At 51.3% G+C, this 18932-nt stretch overlaps 10 protein-coding genes across 10 annotated transcripts; 4 read left to right on the forward strand and 6 right to left on the reverse strand.

Moving 5' to 3' along the window:
• Positions 1 to 587: 587 nt before the first annotated feature.
• On the forward strand, positions 588 to 1883 carry A1O9_06561 (uncharacterized protein; the record flags this gene model as incomplete). Its single annotated transcript, XM_013405771.1, has 3 exons — positions 588 to 654; positions 923 to 1289; positions 1421 to 1883. 3 exons carry the CDS (start codon positions 588 to 590, stop codon positions 1881 to 1883), a joined length of 897 nt encoding a protein of 298 aa, XP_013261225.1.
• A 220-nt stretch (positions 1884 to 2103) lies between these two features.
• On the reverse strand, positions 2104 to 3145 carry A1O9_06562 (uncharacterized protein; the record flags this gene model as incomplete). Its single annotated transcript, XM_013405772.1, has 2 exons — positions 2104 to 2912; positions 3016 to 3145. 2 exons carry the CDS (start codon positions 3143 to 3145, stop codon positions 2104 to 2106), a joined length of 939 nt encoding a protein of 312 aa, XP_013261226.1.
• Positions 3146 to 3787: 642 nt separating this feature from the next.
• On the reverse strand, positions 3788 to 5546 carry A1O9_06563 (uncharacterized protein; the record flags this gene model as incomplete). The annotated part of the gene is made up of 3 exons (XM_013405773.1): positions 3788 to 4014; positions 4078 to 4446; positions 5420 to 5546. 3 exons carry the CDS (start codon positions 5544 to 5546, stop codon positions 3788 to 3790), a joined length of 723 nt encoding a protein of 240 aa, XP_013261227.1.
• Positions 5547 to 5699: 153 nt separating this feature from the next.
• A1O9_06564 (uncharacterized protein) lies at positions 5700 to 8696 on the reverse strand (the record flags this gene model as incomplete). The annotated part of the gene is made up of 5 exons (XM_013405774.1): positions 5700 to 8116; positions 8167 to 8210; positions 8270 to 8351; positions 8412 to 8508; positions 8583 to 8696. The coding sequence occupies 5 exons, from the start codon at positions 8694 to 8696 to the stop codon at positions 5700 to 5702; spliced, it is 2754 nt and encodes a 917-aa protein (XP_013261228.1).
• A 1397-nt stretch (positions 8697 to 10093) lies between these two features.
• On the reverse strand, positions 10094 to 11797 carry A1O9_06565 (uncharacterized protein; the record flags this gene model as incomplete). Its single annotated transcript, XM_013405775.1, has 1 exon — positions 10094 to 11797. The coding sequence occupies one exon, from the start codon at positions 11795 to 11797 to the stop codon at positions 10094 to 10096; it is 1704 nt and encodes a 567-aa protein (XP_013261229.1).
• Positions 11798 to 12369: 572 nt separating this feature from the next.
• Positions 12370 to 13077, forward strand: A1O9_06566 (uncharacterized protein; the record flags this gene model as incomplete). The annotated part of the gene is made up of 1 exon (XM_013405776.1): positions 12370 to 13077. The coding sequence occupies one exon, from the start codon at positions 12370 to 12372 to the stop codon at positions 13075 to 13077; it is 708 nt and encodes a 235-aa protein (XP_013261230.1).
• Positions 13078 to 13100: 23 nt separating this feature from the next.
• Positions 13101 to 13692, reverse strand: A1O9_06567 (uncharacterized protein; the record flags this gene model as incomplete). Its single annotated transcript, XM_013405777.1, has 3 exons — positions 13101 to 13281; positions 13379 to 13475; positions 13569 to 13692. Coding segments are annotated over 3 exons (402 nt in total), but the record flags the coding sequence as incomplete, so codon positions are not given.
• A 1253-nt stretch (positions 13693 to 14945) lies between these two features.
• On the forward strand, positions 14946 to 15618 carry A1O9_06568 (uncharacterized protein; the record flags this gene model as incomplete). The annotated part of the gene is made up of 2 exons (XM_013405778.1): positions 14946 to 15561; positions 15590 to 15618. 2 exons carry the CDS (start codon positions 14946 to 14948, stop codon positions 15616 to 15618), a joined length of 645 nt encoding a protein of 214 aa, XP_013261232.1.
• Positions 15619 to 15671: 53 nt separating this feature from the next.
• On the forward strand, positions 15672 to 17276 carry A1O9_06569 (uncharacterized protein; the record flags this gene model as incomplete). Its single annotated transcript, XM_013405779.1, has 1 exon — positions 15672 to 17276. One exon carries the CDS (start codon positions 15672 to 15674, stop codon positions 17274 to 17276), a length of 1605 nt encoding a protein of 534 aa, XP_013261233.1.
• A 166-nt stretch (positions 17277 to 17442) lies between these two features.
• A1O9_06570 (uncharacterized protein) lies at positions 17443 to 18198 on the reverse strand (the record flags this gene model as incomplete). Its single annotated transcript, XM_013405780.1, has 1 exon — positions 17443 to 18198. The coding sequence occupies one exon, from the start codon at positions 18196 to 18198 to the stop codon at positions 17443 to 17445; it is 756 nt and encodes a 251-aa protein (XP_013261234.1).
• Positions 18199 to 18932: the final 734 nt, after the last annotated feature.

Below are 18932 nucleotides of genomic sequence, written 5' to 3' on the forward strand. Positions count from 1 at the left end.
GACCGTTTGTTGTGAAGACTTAGGGTGAATCAACAATAGAGTCAGTATGGCCCGGGACAGCCTTGGACGCTGATGTTCTCCCTGAAGACCGCCAAGGGGCTTGATGGTGATTGTGTGTACAAGGTCGGTACGAAAGATTATGTATTATCAGGACATGAGATCCGAGCACTACTAGCTAGTTCATATAGTAGCATTCGACTTTCATGGCACGCCCGTGTGAGCGACAAATCTGATTGGTATGGGAGGCCGAGGCACGTCTCGGACCAACTGACTCGAACATGCCAGCTTCCCCACAGATATACCATACTACTGTCCTTCTTCCATATCATAGTGTACGCCAGGAGTGACAGGGACAAATGTACCGAACTCCTTGTGTTTTCTGGTGCTGGTCTAGACATCTCCTCTTCGTGTCACTTGAAACGCCAATGAATGCTATCAAATCTAGGAGGCATAGAGCATTATTCGCTGCATCTTCTAATATATATTATAAGTTATAACTTATTGCATTCACTCCCTTGGTGATTTGCTGGTGCCTCACCAGTCACCGGGATCCATTGATCAAGAAAGACCGAAGCCACCCGATTACCATGGCAGAAATCAAGGACTTTTCCAGTTTATTCAGATTAGATGGGAAGATTGCAGTTGTCACTGGCGGTAAGCCACATCTCTGAATTCTGCACGGCTGAGAGGCATGAGAACGTGAATCGCATATTGGAGTCGGGTAACACGGTACATTCATTTCACTGTTTGAAATCGTGTGTTGCTTTTATCAAGCACGCTCTACATGCAGCAGCGATCGACTACTCCAGAAGTGACAACCCATTGGCTCTCTCAACCAAAGAAACTCCATAAACCCATGCACATCTGGCAAGCAAAGTGCCAGAAATGAGAGCTGACATATCCCTTCTCCCTTTTAATGTAGCATCCCGAGGAATCGGACTCTACGCATCAGCCGCGCTTCTCCAAGCAGGATGCTCTCTGGTGATCATCACAGCACGCGATGCAACGAATCTCATGCTGGCCGCCGACAAACTCAACGCCATCCCAGGAACCAGCGGCCGTGCCGTCGCCATTCCAGCAAACGTGGGCCACACCGACCAGATCCAGAAGTTCGTGACGGACGTCGGGAATGAAGTGCGCGGATTGAACCGTGAGGCTCCCATCGGCGTCGACATCCTTATCGCCAATGCTGCGAGCAGTTGGGGTGGTCCCTTTGAGGAGTTCGAGGATTGGAAGAGTCAAAAGACTCTCGACCTCAATGTCAGGGGAGTTTTTAATTTGGTTCGATTGTATGTGGCTTCATTGCTTTTTGTTTGGTCTGCTCTATTGTTCTTCTTCCTACTGATATTGGTCGTTATGCCGGTGGCCTTCAAGTCTTACCTTCCTGCCTAACGGACTCACGGCTGACGCAACCGCACAGCATGGTCCCTCTTCTAAGCGCCGCAGCGACAGCAGCCTCCCCATCTCGCGTGCTTATCACCTCCTCCGTGGGCGGCATTATGGTCCCGCACGTCGGAGCACGCGGAGCGATCATGTACTCGGTCTCAAAAGCGGCAGCGCACCATCTAGGACGCAATCTTGCGCTCGAGCTGGCGCCGAAGAACATCACCACGAACATTGTCGCGCCAGGCTTCTTCCCCTCGCGCCTCGCAAACCCGCAGATCGACTATCTCGGTGGCGAAGATGTCGTCGGCAAGCAGAACCCAATGGGCAGGCTGGGCAGGCCGGAGGACATCGCCGGCCTTGTTGTCTATCTTTGCAGTGCGGCCGGGAGCTATGTCAATGGGCAGGATGTTAGTTTAGATGGTGGTGCGAGGCTGAGAGTCGGCTTGCACCCTGACGTTGGGAGTGCAAGTGGCGCTGCGAAGGAGTCGAAGCTCTGAAAACTAGACTCGCTCGCGTGCATTTTCTGGGGTAGGAACTTTGTTGGGATGGTAGTTCTTGTGTATTTGCATTTGCAGCCTGTAGTCTGTCCAGAAATCGTGAAAAGGTCCCCTTTCGCTCGGGTTTTGTGCCGTTCTCAAGGTTTGGCACGTCGGATTCATATTTATGATTTGTCACATCTATTTCCACATCTTTCCCCGGCTCAACTTGATCCTGCCCCTAACTGACCAGAACAACACTACTCCCAATGCCCGTACCATCGAGGGGCCTGTCCTTGCTCAGGCCAGGTACGTAGATCTTCAATGCTCTGATGCCCACTCCACGCTCTCGGATCCATTGCTCATCAGCCTCATCCGCGGGCATTCGAAGATCAATGCCTACACGATCCTGGACTTCTTTCAAAGCCTCTGGGTCAGGTGAAGCCAGACGCAAGCGAACTGCTGTCGTGGCGTCATTCTTTGCGGCCTCGGGTTCCGAGCCCGTGGCGCTCGCGTAAAGCTTCGCGTAACTCTCCAGCTTATTCTGGGGCACGACGACCTCAACGCTTAGGATCCCCTTCGCTCCAGAAGGGTGGTCTGCAATTCCCGGCTCCAGGTACGGCACACGTAGCGCGCGGTCCGTGACGTCGTGGCAGAAGAACGGCGTGTCAAGCCTTCCCATTGGAAAATACGATTCCTGCGGTCTCGGCACATTCGGGGCGCCGTCATCGTCGCTGTCGAAGCGTGGCTTCGTCACGTACCATTCGACTTGCTTCCCGTCTTTTCGCTTGCGCCCGCCGTTGAGCGGGTCCTTGAAGCGCACGCCGAGGCCGCCGTCTCCAAAGGAAGAGGACGAAGAGGACGATTCTAGCCGCTTCATTACCGCATCGAACACCTCGTGTGCCGACTGCGTCGACGTCAACGCGAAGTCGATCAAACCGGGTGCTTTGCCCGCCCAGTCGAAGAATTCCACTGGCTTGGCGATCCAGTTCAGCAGCTCGATGTATGTCCCGTCCGCGAAGATGATCAGCTTGTTGCGTGTTGAGCCGCCTGCAGAGTTGGTGGGGAGGTTAGTGGAATGATCATTTCGAATTTCCACTCTGGAGTTGCAAGCGGAAGCCATTCCTCATCGATCTGATGCCTCTTCGCTTACCTGCGTGCGTTCCTCCTTCGATGATGTTGAAGTTGTCCGTCAGCCAGGTCGGTAGGTTCTCGAACTCAGGTGTATCGAGCATGAGAATCACATGGTCGTGAGCGTAGTGTTCGTAGGGCGCTTTGCTCATGGTTGATGTAATGGTGGAATAGTCCTTGAAGTAGAGTGAGTAGATTCAATGTTAGGGAGTAGGAAACAATCAGCTTCGGAGTTGTTTGTCTCCTCTCGAGATCGTCAAGCAGGCTCGTGATAATGAAATGTTTAAATGCTATATCATTGCAATGTGAGATGTATGGTTTGACTCATGAAGATCTCAAAGTGGATATTTATTCCACCACGACATTTGACAGGGCGTGCTCTGCTCACTACAAACTTAAACTTAAATAGCAAGTCACTGTGACTTTCCCGAATACGTCTTATCATTGCCTAATGTCGAGATCGTAAGGCGGGGAAAGGAGACGGCCAGACGTCCAACGGATCAGGAATGGACGGACTTGACCACCTCCTTTTCATCTGACTAAGCTTTCTCCACACCTGCGGTCAAAAATGTTTCGATACATTGATATCCATATTAAAGATATATGAATCGAATTGAGCTCCACGGGATGAGCACTGGTAAGTAGCAGTGCGGAGCCTTATGTAGAGGTCGTTCGTGTCGATGTCCTCAGTCGGCCGGGTGCGACATGCCCATGCGATAGTATCGCTATGGTGGGTTTCCCTTCCGCGACTTTCCACCTCTGAAGACGGCGGCAACCCGTCTCCTGGCATTGGACTATTTTGTAGTCGAGACCGTCTGTATTGTGGCGTTCTTGTCCATGGCCTTTGCGCAGGAGGTGACCGTGCAGTATTGTTCTGGGTTTGATCTTGAGCCGCCCTCTAGCGCTGTTTGAGCCACCTGCTTGGGATCGTATCCCGCCAGCTCGTACAGAAACTCCTTAAGAACATTATCACGAGAAGGATAGTAACCACCGAGGAAACGATCTCCGTCACGGTTGTAACCTGGTCAGCAAGATCGAGTGAGGTCGGCATGCACATGCAGAACCCTCGCACTCATCAACTCACGTCCCCGCAAAACGCAAAGAATAGGCAGCTGAAGGGTCCGTCCCATTGCTTCTGTTGTCCCGCTGGTGCCGCCGAAATGAACTTGATCATGAAAAGACCTGTCAAGGGGCTGGGCGAAGTGGCTCACCGCGAAAGCTAGTGGCGTGAAGTTGATGGTTATAACGGTGAAGCCGGTCAAGGCGACGCTGAGGATGAGACTCGGGCGTGGATCCTTGATGCTAGCGTGTGTTCGCTTCAAATCCCATTGATCCTGGATGGTCTTTTCAATCCTCACCACGTCTCTGTCGATTTTCGACACACGCTTTTGATATTTGCCGAGCTTTGTCCAAGGCAGCGCGGACCTGCTGCCACTTGCTCCGTATCCAAGGTCTGATCCAGTCGAATCAATCTTTGGACAGGGTTCCCGTGAAGGGCATTCCTCTCATCAAGCGCACTCTTTCTCGCCTGGCTCTTTTTGTATGTGCCTATACATTCTCCAGAGCGGAGTACGAGACACGGAAACTGCACGCGTCAACGTGGTCAAGCTCGAGCTGAATGAACACCTACCACGATGTTCACAAATGGTGAAACTATTCTTTGGATGGCGTCCTCTATTAGAGACTCATATGTCTCGCCTCCTAAGACTTGCTTCCTGTCTCTTGACCAAGCTGTTAGGCAGTGGCCGCAAATTGATATAAACAGCGGATCGTGCCAGTCGTTTGATGCCGACGTATGCTCTTAGAGCAGCATTCTTCAATCCAGGATCTTAACTTATCTATCGTTTCATTAGGGTGAAAATATAAAGCTTCATTAGCAAAAAGCAGTTGGATCTTCTCCAGCTCTGTCATTGTGTACACGAGTCAAACCATACGCAATCACCGTTACAATCTTGTAGGCCTTACAGGCTAGAGCCTTTTCATCCTCGGACGGAATTCTTGATCAAGCGTTCCCCCTCCCGATTTCTTAGACCATGAGTTTTTGTCCATCAGGACGGAGGCATTTTCCCTGGTAAGAGGGGGTGGGCAAGGCGGAGGTACATGCGTAGGGCTGATTGCCAGGAAACGGAAGACTGAGTTTGTTGACGACTGAGCCGCAGCATCATGAGTTGATGCACCGAGGGCAGCAGATTGTTGAGTCAGCATGGAAGTGTAAGTAGACGTGGCACTCTTCAGTCAAGTTCCCGACTAACCATGGTCAGACGGTCTGCACGGCCTCATGTGACAGAAGCCAAGATCCATAAGTACCACCAAGGGCAATAAAGACCTTCATTCAGCCCAAAGACGTGCTGATCATTTTCATACCTGATACCTAAGGCAGCCAAATCTGAGACGGACCGACCAGCCTTTCCACATTTACTATTCACAAATATGATATTTGATAGTCAGCTCATTCGAGCTCAAAAGCAACTCTCCTCTGATCTTGACGAGCCCCGAGCAGAATACAGTGGTCATCAGAGTCAGCACCGCATCTCTCAGCTCCAACGCCGTCATGCCTCATGCAGTGCAGAGTCCAATTAGAAATCTTTCCTTTCACCCTCATCCCGTCGCTCGTGGTTGGTTTTATTGGTACACAGTTGTCAGTCGGACTCCTCCAAACACCGTCGCCAGTACGAGCAAATGTCATATAAGTATTCCAATTCTTCATCACTGTTGTTCCTTGGCCGCAGCAGGCGATTTGTTCGGTCCGCCCACATTGGTATTGCTCTTATTCTCTTCTGCCTTATTTGAAGCATTGGTCAGACTGATAGCGATCTTGCGCGGTTTGCGGCCTTCGATGTGATTCTCCGTGTCGGCATTGCTACTGGGAAGGGTCGCACCATCACCAGCCTGTTTCGATCTCAAGAATCCTTTCTTCCGACGTATGGACCCATGGGACGCAAGACTGGAAGTGCTCGAAGAGGAATTCCGGCGTTTGGGTCCTCCGCTCAGTTTTCCTAGTTCGTCGTCTTCGTCATCGTCTTGTCTTCTTCGCTTCTCAGCTAATCGCTCCGGTGGTGCCTGTACGTCCGAGTCGCCGGCCGCCTTGATGTCTGGAGATGGTTGGAGTGTCTTCTCTGGGGCCGCTTTGGCTTCAGGAGAAGAGCCGTCTTTACTGCTGTCTGGTGTGAGTGGTGCCTGAGACGGTATGGCTTTGGAATCCATAGCTTCATCTTCGTCATCGTCCGGATAATCGACAAGTGGTTTGCTGATTGGAGAGGCGCTGCCGTTCATCATCTCAGACTTCATCCTTCTCCGATGCCATTGCATCCTTTCTGATACGTCTTTGGCATGTTCATGATCTGTGCCTTCCTCCCTCTCTTCCTCATCGTCATCTGAGGTGTTGAAATAGTCTTCCTCATTCGAATCCATGTCCGCAAGACCTTGCCATCTTCCATTTAGGTGAGATCGATTCGTTGGTGGTGTCGCGTCATCTTGACTGAACAAGGTATGCTCGGGTTCGGGTGGAGGTTCCGTTGTCAGTTGCTCGAACCTGATCAAAAGATTTTCAAACGTATCGACATATGTGATGTTTTGCAGCTTTTCTCTATACTGCTGCCCAAGATGTACAATGACCTGTTTGATGGTTTCTTTCCGGATGAACTCGAAAAGTTCTAGGCAAGCTGAATTCAGTAAGTTGTCTCTAGGCATGGTGTCGATCACAATGTCTAGTATCGCGTCGAATGCTCCGCTCTTGACGACCTGGGCAGCATAAAAGCCATCCTGTAGGGACACAGTCGTTCTGAAGAACTTCAAAGCGGTCAGCTTCAAAGGCTTTTGAGGGACTTTGAGCAACTGGGCAACTCGTGGGCCAAGATTTTCAGATAAGACAAATGGTCTGCTTCGCATTGAATGCTGTCGGACGAAGAAGGTGAGTATCTCAATGAGGTAAGAGTATAGAGAAACCTCTTGATAGCTGAAATTCTGTAGCGAATCTCTGGACTCTAAGGACTTGAGAGGCTGAAACAGCTTTCGACAGGATCGATCGAAGTTATCTTGGGCGAACTGTTCATTCGCAGCTTGCGTTGGTGTAATTTGTGGCCGGGACAATTTTGTCATGAATTCCGAGTTTTGTCGATTTCCCATTTGGTCGTTGGAGGGTGGCTGAGGATCCAACAAGATCTTGATTGCGTCGGCAAGCTGGTTCTTAACCCCCAGATCCGTCTCAGCGTGCAGAAGCTCAATCAAGGTATCTGTGAGCGGGGTTTTTTTTTCGTGAACGGCCTTGAGCATGTACCCGCGCATCATACTCGGATCATGGTCGAGCAACGCGACCAGGATGTCTATGCCGGTGGTTCTCATTGAAGGCTCAGGGTGCTTGACGGCGAAAGTAATGACAGCAAAAAGTCCATGGGCAATGAAATTATTAAGTAGATTTGCCCTGGACTGCATCTGTAATGTTTTGGCGATTGCGGCGCACTGCTGTAGGAAATGGACAGCCTGTTCCTTCCTCTTCACATCGGTGTTTTCGAGGCTGAAAATGGCGAAGAGTTCCTTTAAGAACTGGGTATTATTCTGAAGATGCTGAACGATGTCGACTTGATTGAAGAAAATGAGGGAGTTCAAGACACCGAACGTGGGATCATCGAGAATTCTGGCCAGAACAACGTCCTTCAGGTACTGGAGACGCCAGGTTTGCCTGATTTTACGTTTGATGTTTTGATCCTTGATCTCGACCACCTCTTTGTACCTGGACTCGTCTGCCAGGTATTGTCGATGATTGGCTTTATGCGTGGGAAAGTCGGGATCGTATTCGAGCGCGCCCACGACGCCTAGGATGACATCGTCGGTAACCAGATACTCAATGATCGAGTTGTCATTCATCAGGATGAGAGCCTTCATGATATTGCAAAGGCGATGCAAGTCTGGCAAGTTTTCCAAGTCCTCGGCAATCTCGACCAACGGTATCAACTTCAGTAGATACTCCTCTCGAATTAAAAATTTTGCGAGAGCCTCGCGCCCGCCTTGTGTGATACTTGCATGTCTTATGTTCTGCTCTATTTCGTCCAGATTGTTCAAGTCGGGTAGGCTTAAGGTGAAGGAGGAGGTCATGTTCTCGAGCGCATCGTCCGAAAGGCCATCATCTGGAAGTCAATTAGTGGAAGTCAGCCTGATCGCGTACCAAGGCGCGTACCGGGAAGGGACATAAGCTGTTGCTGAACTTGATGTACAAAATCCCTGTAAAGACGTTATCTGGATGTCCAAGATCCTACGTGTGCAAGAGAAGGAGAATATACCAGATGACCGCGCATCCTTCCGCTTCCTGAAAACTCAAGGCCATATCGGTCCCATTTGTTTCTGTCCACACGATCAGGGTATCTGTTGAGCATTAGCCAGGCTCTGGGAGAAGAAAAGAGTCAGGAAATCATGAGGGCAGACCTTGTTGTTTCTGGTAGCCATCGTCCTTAACGATGCGCGTTTCCAACAGCATGCGATCGGGTTGGTCCTCGGACTCGACATAGATGCGCGGTTCATCCTATTGTTGGGCGTGTCAGCGCGTCTTTTGTTGCAATGCGGACAAGACGCGGTGAGAAGTAAGTGGAAGCTTACATTGATGACCTGACCGGTACAAAAGCCGGTTCCTCTGTCGAACCAGTCATTATCGCGCAGCTCATAGACCTTGACTCTCTTCTTGTCGTTGGCAAGCGGCGGTTGCATTGCCATGACGCAGAAGAGATGGGAAGCGAATGGACATCAGCAAGCGGTGGGAGACGGACCGCAAGCTGATTAGCGATGGATCTAGGACGTGGGAGTGGGAGTGCGAGTCGAAGGCGTACGGTTACGATTGCGTTTGAAGGTGAAGTTGGATGGTGATACAGAACAGGTGGCGCGGGGGTGGGTCGCAAAAGCCGTCGCAGAGGCAGACGGCTGAGGTTGTGCGATCGGGCTCACAGAAGCGCGCTTTACTCCAGGTAGTGCGCAGGCGACAAGAAGAGGAGTGAGAGTGATCTACTCGTGGACGAATGTAACTTTGGTGAATCGAGCTACTGCGTCAAAGGGTGCAAAACTCGAACCGTTAGAGATGGAGCAAGGGCAATATGACGTGCTAGGGTCGTTGATTGAGTTGGGCTGCTGACGCGAGTCTTGGATGGGATATGATGGGTTGGGATGCGATGGTTGGTTGGTGTACGACGGCGAGTCTGTGACTCTCTGACTTTGCGAACCGCAGCCGAACTGCTGATGTGCAGGCGCAGGTTGCAGGTGCACCAGGTGACAGACCGTCCCAGGCACCCAGACTGCAGAGCCAAAGCCTACCTTAGGCGCTGGATAACGTGGAATAGGCGCAAGCTCAAGCGAAAGCCCAGGCCCCCGGCAGCCCCCGTCAGGCTTTGTGAAGAGAACCAGTCTTAGCTAATTTAGGGCCCGAGGGGCCTACAAAGGAGCTGATGCTGCCCCATGCGGGCTCCTAGGCTCTACCTAGTGGTTAGCGTGGGAAACCTAGAGCCTTCGGGAAATTTAGGATCAGGCTGATCGACTCTGTGGCGCCGGAAGTCCGACTCTGGAGGATGGACCGATGTGAGAACACGCATCCAGTGGTACCTAGAATGATCTTGCACGTCTGTATAGGTACGAATCCTCGCAGTATGAGCTTGGTCAGTCAAGATTTGAGTTACGAGTAAATAGCTCGACACGGTGCTTCAACATTTGGGAACATGTCACTCACATGCCCAAAATAGCTTTCCCATCTGTTCTTCTCTCGGATCTGTCATTTACCCCAGCCGTTGCAGCAAGGTGGCGAAAGCCCCGAACTTGTCTTTGCTTCTTCTGCTTCAAAGTTCACCTCTGGTGGCTTATCACGAGATGTCACGAGATCATCCACGTGATTATATATGACATCAGCCAAGGCCATTCCCCCATGTCGCGTCCCAGTTCCTGGGTGAAGGAACGTCGTGTCATGGGCGATCTTCATGAGCTACGAGTGTTCCTATGATTCCTGGCACGTACGGAGTAGTCCGTAGACAGGTGCGGTAGTACCTAGGTATGGGTACTCTGTACCGAACTGCAGCCTTGAACACTCGAGAGCTTGTTCCTTTCATGCTACGGTGTACCTTGTTCTCCATCTAGAATATGGCCAAACCAGTTTCCCACCAGCCCCTCCCAGTCCACCACCCTACCCATGTCGAACCGTCTTGAGACCATGCCCAAAGCCCTTCATCCTTTCCCCCGGGTCCAAATCCAAGCCCTCGAAGAATGCTGACAGGAACGGGCTCAAACAACCAGATGCCAGACTGTGCAAAATCATTTGCCAGTAATGGCCCTGTGAAATAAAGGAAGCCCAGAGTCACAGCAGCATTCGCTGTCTGACGCACGACTTGTGGCAGAGATTTTGTCATGGGAATCTGCGTGTGCAAGATCTTGACCCCCAGTGTCTGTGTAAACACCCCAAATGCCTGCAAGATGAAGAATAAAAGAGAACCCGATACTGGATGCGTTTGTACAAGTGAAAATGCCGTGAAACTCCCCGCTGCATGGACCGAACCTGACAGGGCGAATGCTGTCAGGAGTTGAATTATTCGAGCTCCATTGCCACTCGGGTCCAACTCCAGTCTCCGTATGAGGACTCGTGATGGCTGAGAAAACCCATAACGAAACATTTGATGCCAGAATTTGCCCCAAAAGCCTGCCAGTCCAGTATGCAGCACTGAAGTCGTCAAAGGATGCCACTGGGGCGGGTACAGCCAGGGCTCCAGTAGAGGTGACTTGGTGACTTTGGGCACATCCACCAGCGCCGGAAGAACAAGAGTGAAAAATAATGGGCTGAGACTGAAAATAAAGGTCAACGCTGCCACTACTCCGGCCATGGACATCCCGAGTCGCAAGAATCGGGTCGCAAATGGCACTGCCTCAGTCAAGTGCGATAGCCACAACCATGGACTTGGACTGTTCAGGTCTCCCAGACCCAAAAAGTATGGGTCGGTTACCATTGATGTCTTCAGGACATCAAGCATGAGGTAGCTGAATAGAAAGTCCTGCACCGCCCGACGCTGGAGAGCTTGCAAGGTTCGCCTCGGTATTGCTGTTGGCTTACTCTCCAGATTGACTTCTGATATCGGCTTCTCCTGTCCTCTTGTGGGCATTGGAGGAATGGGTGCATCAATCCCCGCTAGTGTAGGTATGCGATGATTCCAGTTTACTCCTCGAAACCCTGTAACGAGATCCACAGTCCAATCAATGACATGTATCCATTCCGCATTGTAGGGAAAGCCTTGCCATACCAGTTGGTAAGGCTTGTTGGCTGGCTCAGTAGAACCAGGGACTTCGTTTTGCTCAATATTGGTTGCAGTATAGACACTGGGCACTTTTCGCCGCCTGACGTCTACATGTGAACTGGCAGCCCGGGGAGCAGATACTATTGTCGACGCGTGGTGAACAAGACTTGAATCGTCTAGCTGAATCTCCCTCGCTTCCAGTCTCCAGAAATCCCGTTCAGGATCATTAAATAGCATTAAAGCACCAGACATGATCGCACCCCAGACTGCGCACAGTCCAATGCCATAGCCGCCAGCAAACCATAATGTTCTCCGGTGAACGATCACGTACCAGCTGTGGGAGAAGACTAGAGTAAAGGCCAAGTACCTCAGTAGGCTCCTTGATCTCTCTGGCAGTCTTGGAGTGATGATGATGGCCAGGAGTGGGTACAGCGCGAAGAACGAATCCCAAGGATAGAGGAATGGTACATATTCTCCTGCCGCGATGGAAGCATTATAGTTTTGTTGTCGTAATGCCAAAGTCTGCCGATACAATGATACATATGTTTGGCTCATGTCTGCTTGTTGCCGGTGTCCAGGCGCGAGAGGATAAGAAGGGGATGTGGAAACGAAGAAGAAATAGAAATCAACGGAGCCTCAATAATGGCATCAGGAACATCAAGTCATGACGTGGTGAGATGAGCGAACGGGTGGCCTATATCTGTGGCGGGGTAGTGCTCGATGGTTGCGCCGAAGCCATGCAGGACCCTGAGCACGAGGATGGTATCTTGGTCAACATTTGAGCCACTGGGAGTGGTAGCTTATTGTTTTCTGTTGCCTGGATGGAAATTAAATTGTCGTTGGTGAGGCTGGGATGGTGGGAGTTTGACGCCACGCCACGAGGCTGAATGTCATCACCGCACTTCATCCCCACCTCTCACCTACTCTCTACTTACCTGCACCTCTGCACCTTTGCACGCTCTGGTGCCATGATCATGTCCTCAGTCCTCCGCGCTGTTGTTGGATGAGAACGACTCCAGTGCTCATGTCTATGCTGCCCTCTGCTTCAGTTTTTCTGTAAGTTTGTGCAAGCCTCACCTTGTCCCTGTCCATTTCTACCTCTGCAGGTGAATCCATGCCTGCGATCCATGCCTGCGATCCATGCCCGCCCTATTCCAGGGCTTCCTGAATCATGCTATTATGTGAACGGCTTCATTACTCCGGCAGAAGAACACCAGATTCTAGACCAGATAAGACGGCTTCCAGAATCCCGGTGGACAGTCCTGAGCCACCGCCGCCTCCTTTCTCTCCCATCTTCACTGGTTGGCCCAGCGCATGATACCCTCATCGCGGCTGCCATGCCATCATTCCTTGATTCGGTCGTCCGTCGTTTGCGAGAAGAGGGCTACTTCGAAGATTCAACGCACAAGGGACCTAATCATGTCTTGATCAATGAGTACAAACCGGGAGAAGGGATTATGCCACATGTTGACGGACCCGCATACAACCCAATTACTGCCACGGTGAGCCTTGGAAGTCACACTGTGCTGGAAATATACAAGAAGAATGAATACGGCGAGCGAGAGGCAGTCCCCGCATGGCGTGTTCTGCAGGAACCACGCAGCCTTCTGGTAACGACTGGAGACATGTACGTCAACACATTACATGGCATTTCCGAACTCACTATCGATAAAGATCTGAATGGCGAACGCATTATCAACTGGGAATACCTTGGGGATCAAACGCCGTTCCAGTCTGGCAAAGCCCAGAGAGATACAAGGATGAGCCTCACTCTACGTGATGTGACTAAAGTCGCGAAGCTGGGCGGTGCTTTGAAATTTATGAAACGAACCTGATCTTACTTGATCTGGCTACTTGAAGGAGCGACTGTTCCTCGAGGTGGTTTCCCATGGCAGAACTCGGTGATCCTTCGATACGTGTAGTCGAGAATATCACGCTGTTTGTCGAGGGTCGTGTCCACCGGGTTCTCATGACTATATCCATGAAGCCCAATTTCGTGCCCAGCATCGCGGACCATGGCACACTCTTCCGGGAATGTCCTAAGGAGGGGCAGAGTCAGTTGTATTCTGCTTCAAAACTTCACCAACACAGTATTGGCTGCAATGCAGTGCGAGGACTCCGATGGGAAAGTCATACTCTAAGCTATGGCCTGGGATGAACCATGATGCCTTGATGCTATACTTGTCAAACAGTTTCAATGATCTCCTGACTCCCTCTGTGCCCGCAAGATAGCCTGGTCCAAAATGTGTCAACAACAAAGCCAATTTCGAATTCTTAGAGGAGCACGACGGGTGTAGAACGGCGGTATGTTATAAGGACTTCATACCTCTGGATATATCGCTCGTAGAATCCTCGCCTTTGTACGAACCCAACCACCCTGCGATGGCATCGATATCAACCCCGTACGAGACGAGGACTCGTTTCCTCGGCTTGGTCTCGCTAGAAGACATGACGTCAATCAATATATATTTGACTTATGTAAGGCCCAAACGTTTGAAAGATAGAAACAATACAAGCGATGGCCGTGAAGACGGTCCCCTTGCTACTGTATCACAGCTCTCAAGTCAACATCTACATTATGCTTGGATTCCGCACTCGGTCACTACGGCTATTTGACTTGAATTTGCTGATCCTCCTCACTTTTTGGAGAAGGCTTTTTGGAACCGTTATGACGCCCTCCTTGGCGATGATCATTACTTCCACCGGCAATTTGGAGTTGAACTTAGAGATCTTAAATGCGATTGGGCCTGGTTTATTCTTCCTGCCCCTGTGAGGGCGCACGTAGACGAGGAAGATAGCGCCTACGCCTAGGTGCTCCGCGCAGTGCAATATTGTCCCAAAGTGATAGTGTCGTCGAAGCTCTGCTCGCGGCAACAACCATATTGAGTAATCGCTATTCACAATCAATCACCTCCTGAAATCCGCTGCTTCGTCCATCGGTGAGACCTAAGCATGGTCGGGGTCCGACGGCACCAATCGATGTATGCCGCCGCTTACTCGTAGATTCAAAAGCCGGATGGAACAACCTTCTCCGCCACATCTTGGGATCATGTTCTCTGCCACGGTTTCAGCAAGCTCGCAAAGTGGCTGACGCAAGCCAACGATCTCGGTCTAGCGTGGTGGATTCGGGAAGATGCAAGGTTATGGCATCAATGATCCGGAGCTCGCGACAATGTCCTTTTCGAGTACCTCCTTGCTGTTTCCTTTCCCTTCCTTGACATCGCCGCTGCGCCATCAAGACGTCGACATGCGATTTTCGTGATTATCATGCCAAAGGCGCAAGGAACATGCTCCGAGTGCGTGGCAATTTTGTTTTGGTGCGAAGGACCTACACCCAAACTAGCTCGAGGAATGGCCAGAAAAAAGTGAAGCTCGCATACTTGCGCTTGTCACCGATGTACCCTATCATCTGAATGCTAAGAACCCCGTCCCATGCACCCGACTGAGTAAGTTTAGCTTGTCATATTTCCGTTTTCGCAAGGCTTTTGCATATCAGGCTGAAGATCTAAACCCAGGGCCAGCTCCCCCTCCTGGGGCCAAGGCCTTGTCAGCGTTGGCAGGCAGCAGCAAACATAGCCACAATCCGGGGGAAATCAGTTATGAAGGATCAGGGGCCCAACCTCCACACCTCAATTCTTATTCAAGCTGGTCATTGCATCTATTTGATCATCCTTAACTCTGTTTCCACGACTTCCTGATGATCATGGGACTAGCAAAGGACAATGCCGAGAAGCTAGTTCGAATCGTCACTCCTGGAGTATGGATGCCCGAAGAATTCACAGTTGGATCCCAGAGTTCAGACAGTCTGAGTGAGGAATTGAAGGCCAAGGGCCGATACTGCCCGGTCTGTTATTCTGTCACCAAAGACTTGGGCATATTCTCACGGCCAAATGAGCCCCATCCAAGGAAATCCAAGTTGTTCCTTCAATGGGATGTTACTCTGCTGGATCTTGTCATGTCTGCTGAGGCAGACTGCATATTCTGCTGTTTCATGATATCTCGATTCTTCAATGATCCAATGTACACCTTTTATATCGGTCAAGAATTCGGGGCCAAATTCGGATGCTGCTATCAAAATCCCTCGCCGTCACGAGCGAAGGAGGTCCTCGACGCTGTCGCAAGAACACGGGAGAACTGTAAGAAGTACGGGAACCCACGCTTCCTCCTTATAGCACAGCCCGATGATTATTCTGTTCCGGATGGCCGATATGAAAGACTGCGTTTTCTCGTGGACCGGACGAACTTGACCACAGCCGGTGCCGTGGAAGAGATTTTGGGCTACAGGCGGCAGATTGTTGTTGAAATATCCGCCCTCGCAGGTAAGTGAGTCAACGTCGAGTGATATAGTCGCTAAAGCAATCAAGGATCTCGAGTAAGCGAGTTTGTTAAAGCACGCCCCATAAATATTGATCCAGGATGTTCAACAAGTATGGAGGTTGCAAACAAATGGGTCATCGATTGCCTCGAGAATCATGAGCACTGTAGATCACCGTCAACAATCTCACAAAGCCATGAACCTACGCTTTTACCCGCACGAGTGATCAAGATACTGGACGATGATAACCTCCGTCTAGTGTCTGGTGCCTCGCCCGAAAGATATACCATCTTGAGCTACTGCTGGGGTGGAACACAGAAATTCTCCTCCACCATTGACACCATCAAATCGAGACGAGCAGGCTTCAAAACTTGTCAGCTTCCTCAGACTCTCCAGGATGCGGTTAAATTGACCAGGAGCCTTGGGCTTGAATACCTGTGGATTGATGTCCTGTGCATCATTCAAGACTCTCCGAATGACAAAGAGATTGAGCTTCCCAAAATGCCGTCATACTATCGGAACGCGTATCTTACCATTTGCGCTGGGGGTGGTTCTTGCGAGACAGGGTTTCTTGCGACCAAAATCGCACGATGTGAAGACCATCCCAACACTGGCATCCCCAAAGACCTGCTTAATATGCCATACTTCGGACCCAACGGAGAGATTGACGATATCTTTTTCCGTGAAGAGAGTCCATATTCCCTCTCCGACGAACCCGTCTCGAAAAGAGCATGGACCTTTCAAGAACGAATACTCTCGCCACGCGTTCTCACCTACGGCAGCCGGATGATGTGGCAATGTACTACTACTCAGAAATCAGATGGTGGTGTCCAGGACTGGTCCTTCGACTCTCGAAGCGCCAGTGGCCGCGAGATTAAACTTGGGCTCAGAGAAATGCAAAGACATCTGAGCCTGGAGGGCAAGAACAATGTGACGCGACAAATACCTGCCGAGAATCACTCTTTGTGGTACAAAGCGGTCGAGGAGTTCTGTGAGCGCGATATGACCTACCCACAGGACAAATTCCGCGCAATCGCCGCACTCGCGAACGAATTTGCAGTGGTGTTGAAAGATGACTACGTTGCTGGGCTGTGGAAGGCCGATTTCTTCCGCGGCTTGCTGTGGTCAACGTGGCCTAGCCTAGATGTGCGAAAACCTGATAAGTGGCGCGCTCCCTCATGGTCGTGGGCCTCTGTCGAGAGCTCCGTCACGTACAGTCGTCTTCCTACATTACATGCGACCGAGCTGGCCAAAGTCATCAGTATCGAAGTCACTCCCAAATCGAAGGTATTCCCCTACGGAGAAATCTCAGCGGCTGCGGTCGAAATCGAGGGCCCGGTGTTTAGCTTCGACATCGAGGTTATGGCCGATACATTACGGAAGCAATACCTCATGCCTGAGCCGCAGGACTCCATGGAGTGGCGGAAGCTGATGATGAGCCCTGCAAAGGGACACCTGGGATCTAATGACGACTGGACTCTGCAGGCCCAAAGCGTGTTTCTCCTCCTCCTTGTGGAGCCGGTATCGCCCGACGATGACGGCGTCGATGGAGAGGGCGGCGGCGAGGACGACATCTCTGCAAGGGTTGGTCTCCTGCATGGCTTGGTCTTGACTCCGCTTGAGGACGGAACATATGAGAGGGTTTCGTCCTTCTCAAAGCTGAGGGTGAAGGGTTATCTAAATCTCTGCAACCAGGAGGAGACGGTGCGTATTGTATAGTGAAGCTCAATGTGAGTTAGATTGGGATTGGAGTTGTCTTTGAGACCATGGGATTGTTCTGACCAGCTTTTTATACACCTTGCCAAAATCTAGTCACTGAGGTTACTGGATCCTAATATCTAGCAAGAGGCGTGCATGTCCATCTCCTCAGATATCTCTTTCCCACCTAGCACTGCCACCCCCCATCCGCCGTCCAAACACTTCCCGTGACAAACGTACTCTCATCACTCAGCAAAAAAGCAATGATGGCCGCGATCTCCACGGGCTTTCCTTTCCTCTCGAAAGCCTGCGGCGCGAAATCGACCTGGGTGACGTGCTGCGCCTGTTCGACTGCGGATACCATTGGGGTGTCGATAAACCCCGGCGCGACGCCGTTGACGCGGATCTTATTCTTGCCTTCCTCCCTCGCGGCAGCGCGGATCATCCCCGCAACGGCATGCTTACTGGCACAGTAAATGCTCGCGTTGGACTTGCCGACCAGGGCAAGCACACTCGCGGCGTTGACGACCGAGGCCCCGGCCTTCATCACCTTTAGCTCCTCGCGCATGCAGTTGAACACGCCCTTCGCGTTGACGTTCATGATAAGGTCCCATTCGTCGTCGGTCTCGGAGCGGAGAGGTATTGTGGAACCATGCCGCCCGATCACGCCTGCGAGGTTGGCGGCGCCGTCTAGCCTCCCGAATTCCGTGACAGTCTTTGAGATAAAAGCCTGAACGTCGGGGGCCTTGCTGACGTCGACAACGGTGGAAATGACGCGAGCCCCGCTGTCTTGCAGGGACTTCGCGGCGGCTGAGAGCTGGGCGCCGTTGATGTCGGCGATGGAAAGGATGGCGCCGCGCTGTGCGAGGAGCGTCGCGGTCTCGAGCCCTATGCCAGAGGCAGCGCCGGTGAGTGCGATCACTTTGCCTTCTAAGCTGGCCATGTTTACGGAGTGTGTTGTAAGCTGGTTTATTGTTTTCGGTATTGGTTGGTTTGTCTTTTTCGGTACTACTTGGTTTAATGCCTTTGCTGTGGGAAGGTCTTACAAGTCCAAACAACAAGTGCAGATATATACTTGATCTGAGACATGGACCTTGCTTGGTACTCTGACGGGGACTCGACGGATCCGAAGAGTGTTCAAGGGGCTTTCCCGGGGCTACACTGGGCGAACACGTACGGATGGATTTGGAACTTCTGATTAGCAAGCCACCCTTGTCACCAGGACGGCTTTGGCAGATCGAGGGAAATATCTGGGGTCATTTTGTCGTCGAGTACACCATAGGGCATGAAGTCAGTCGGCTTAACCCCATTTGCATGATTATCGGATAGTGAAACTCCAGAAGTTGTTGTGTTGATGCCAGTGGGCTATCAAAGATCAAAGTAGTAGCGCCATGCCTCGCATAGACATCAACACCGGGATGAAGATCTCGGGGTTCTGCTCCGGTTTCTCTGGACGTCCCCACCCAGCAAATCAAAATTCGACCGAATTCGACCCGGATTCCTCCCTTTGCATACTCCCGCCTTGGCCGGGAAATCGATGTCCGCAGCCCTTTTGCCAAAAGACCTAGAGAACTGAGGCACAGAATACCATATCATCGGGAATTCTCGACGATTGCCGTCTAGACCAAGACCTAGTGCTGCTCACCCATGCTCAGTGGCTCTGGGCTGCTCGGGTCA

The sequence above is a fragment of the Exophiala aquamarina genome (genome assembly GCF_000709125.1).
Source record: "Exophiala aquamarina CBS 119918 chromosome Unknown aczIA-supercont1.4, whole genome shotgun sequence".
NCBI classification, from domain to species: domain Eukaryota; kingdom Fungi; phylum Ascomycota; class Eurotiomycetes; order Chaetothyriales; family Herpotrichiellaceae; genus Exophiala; species Exophiala aquamarina.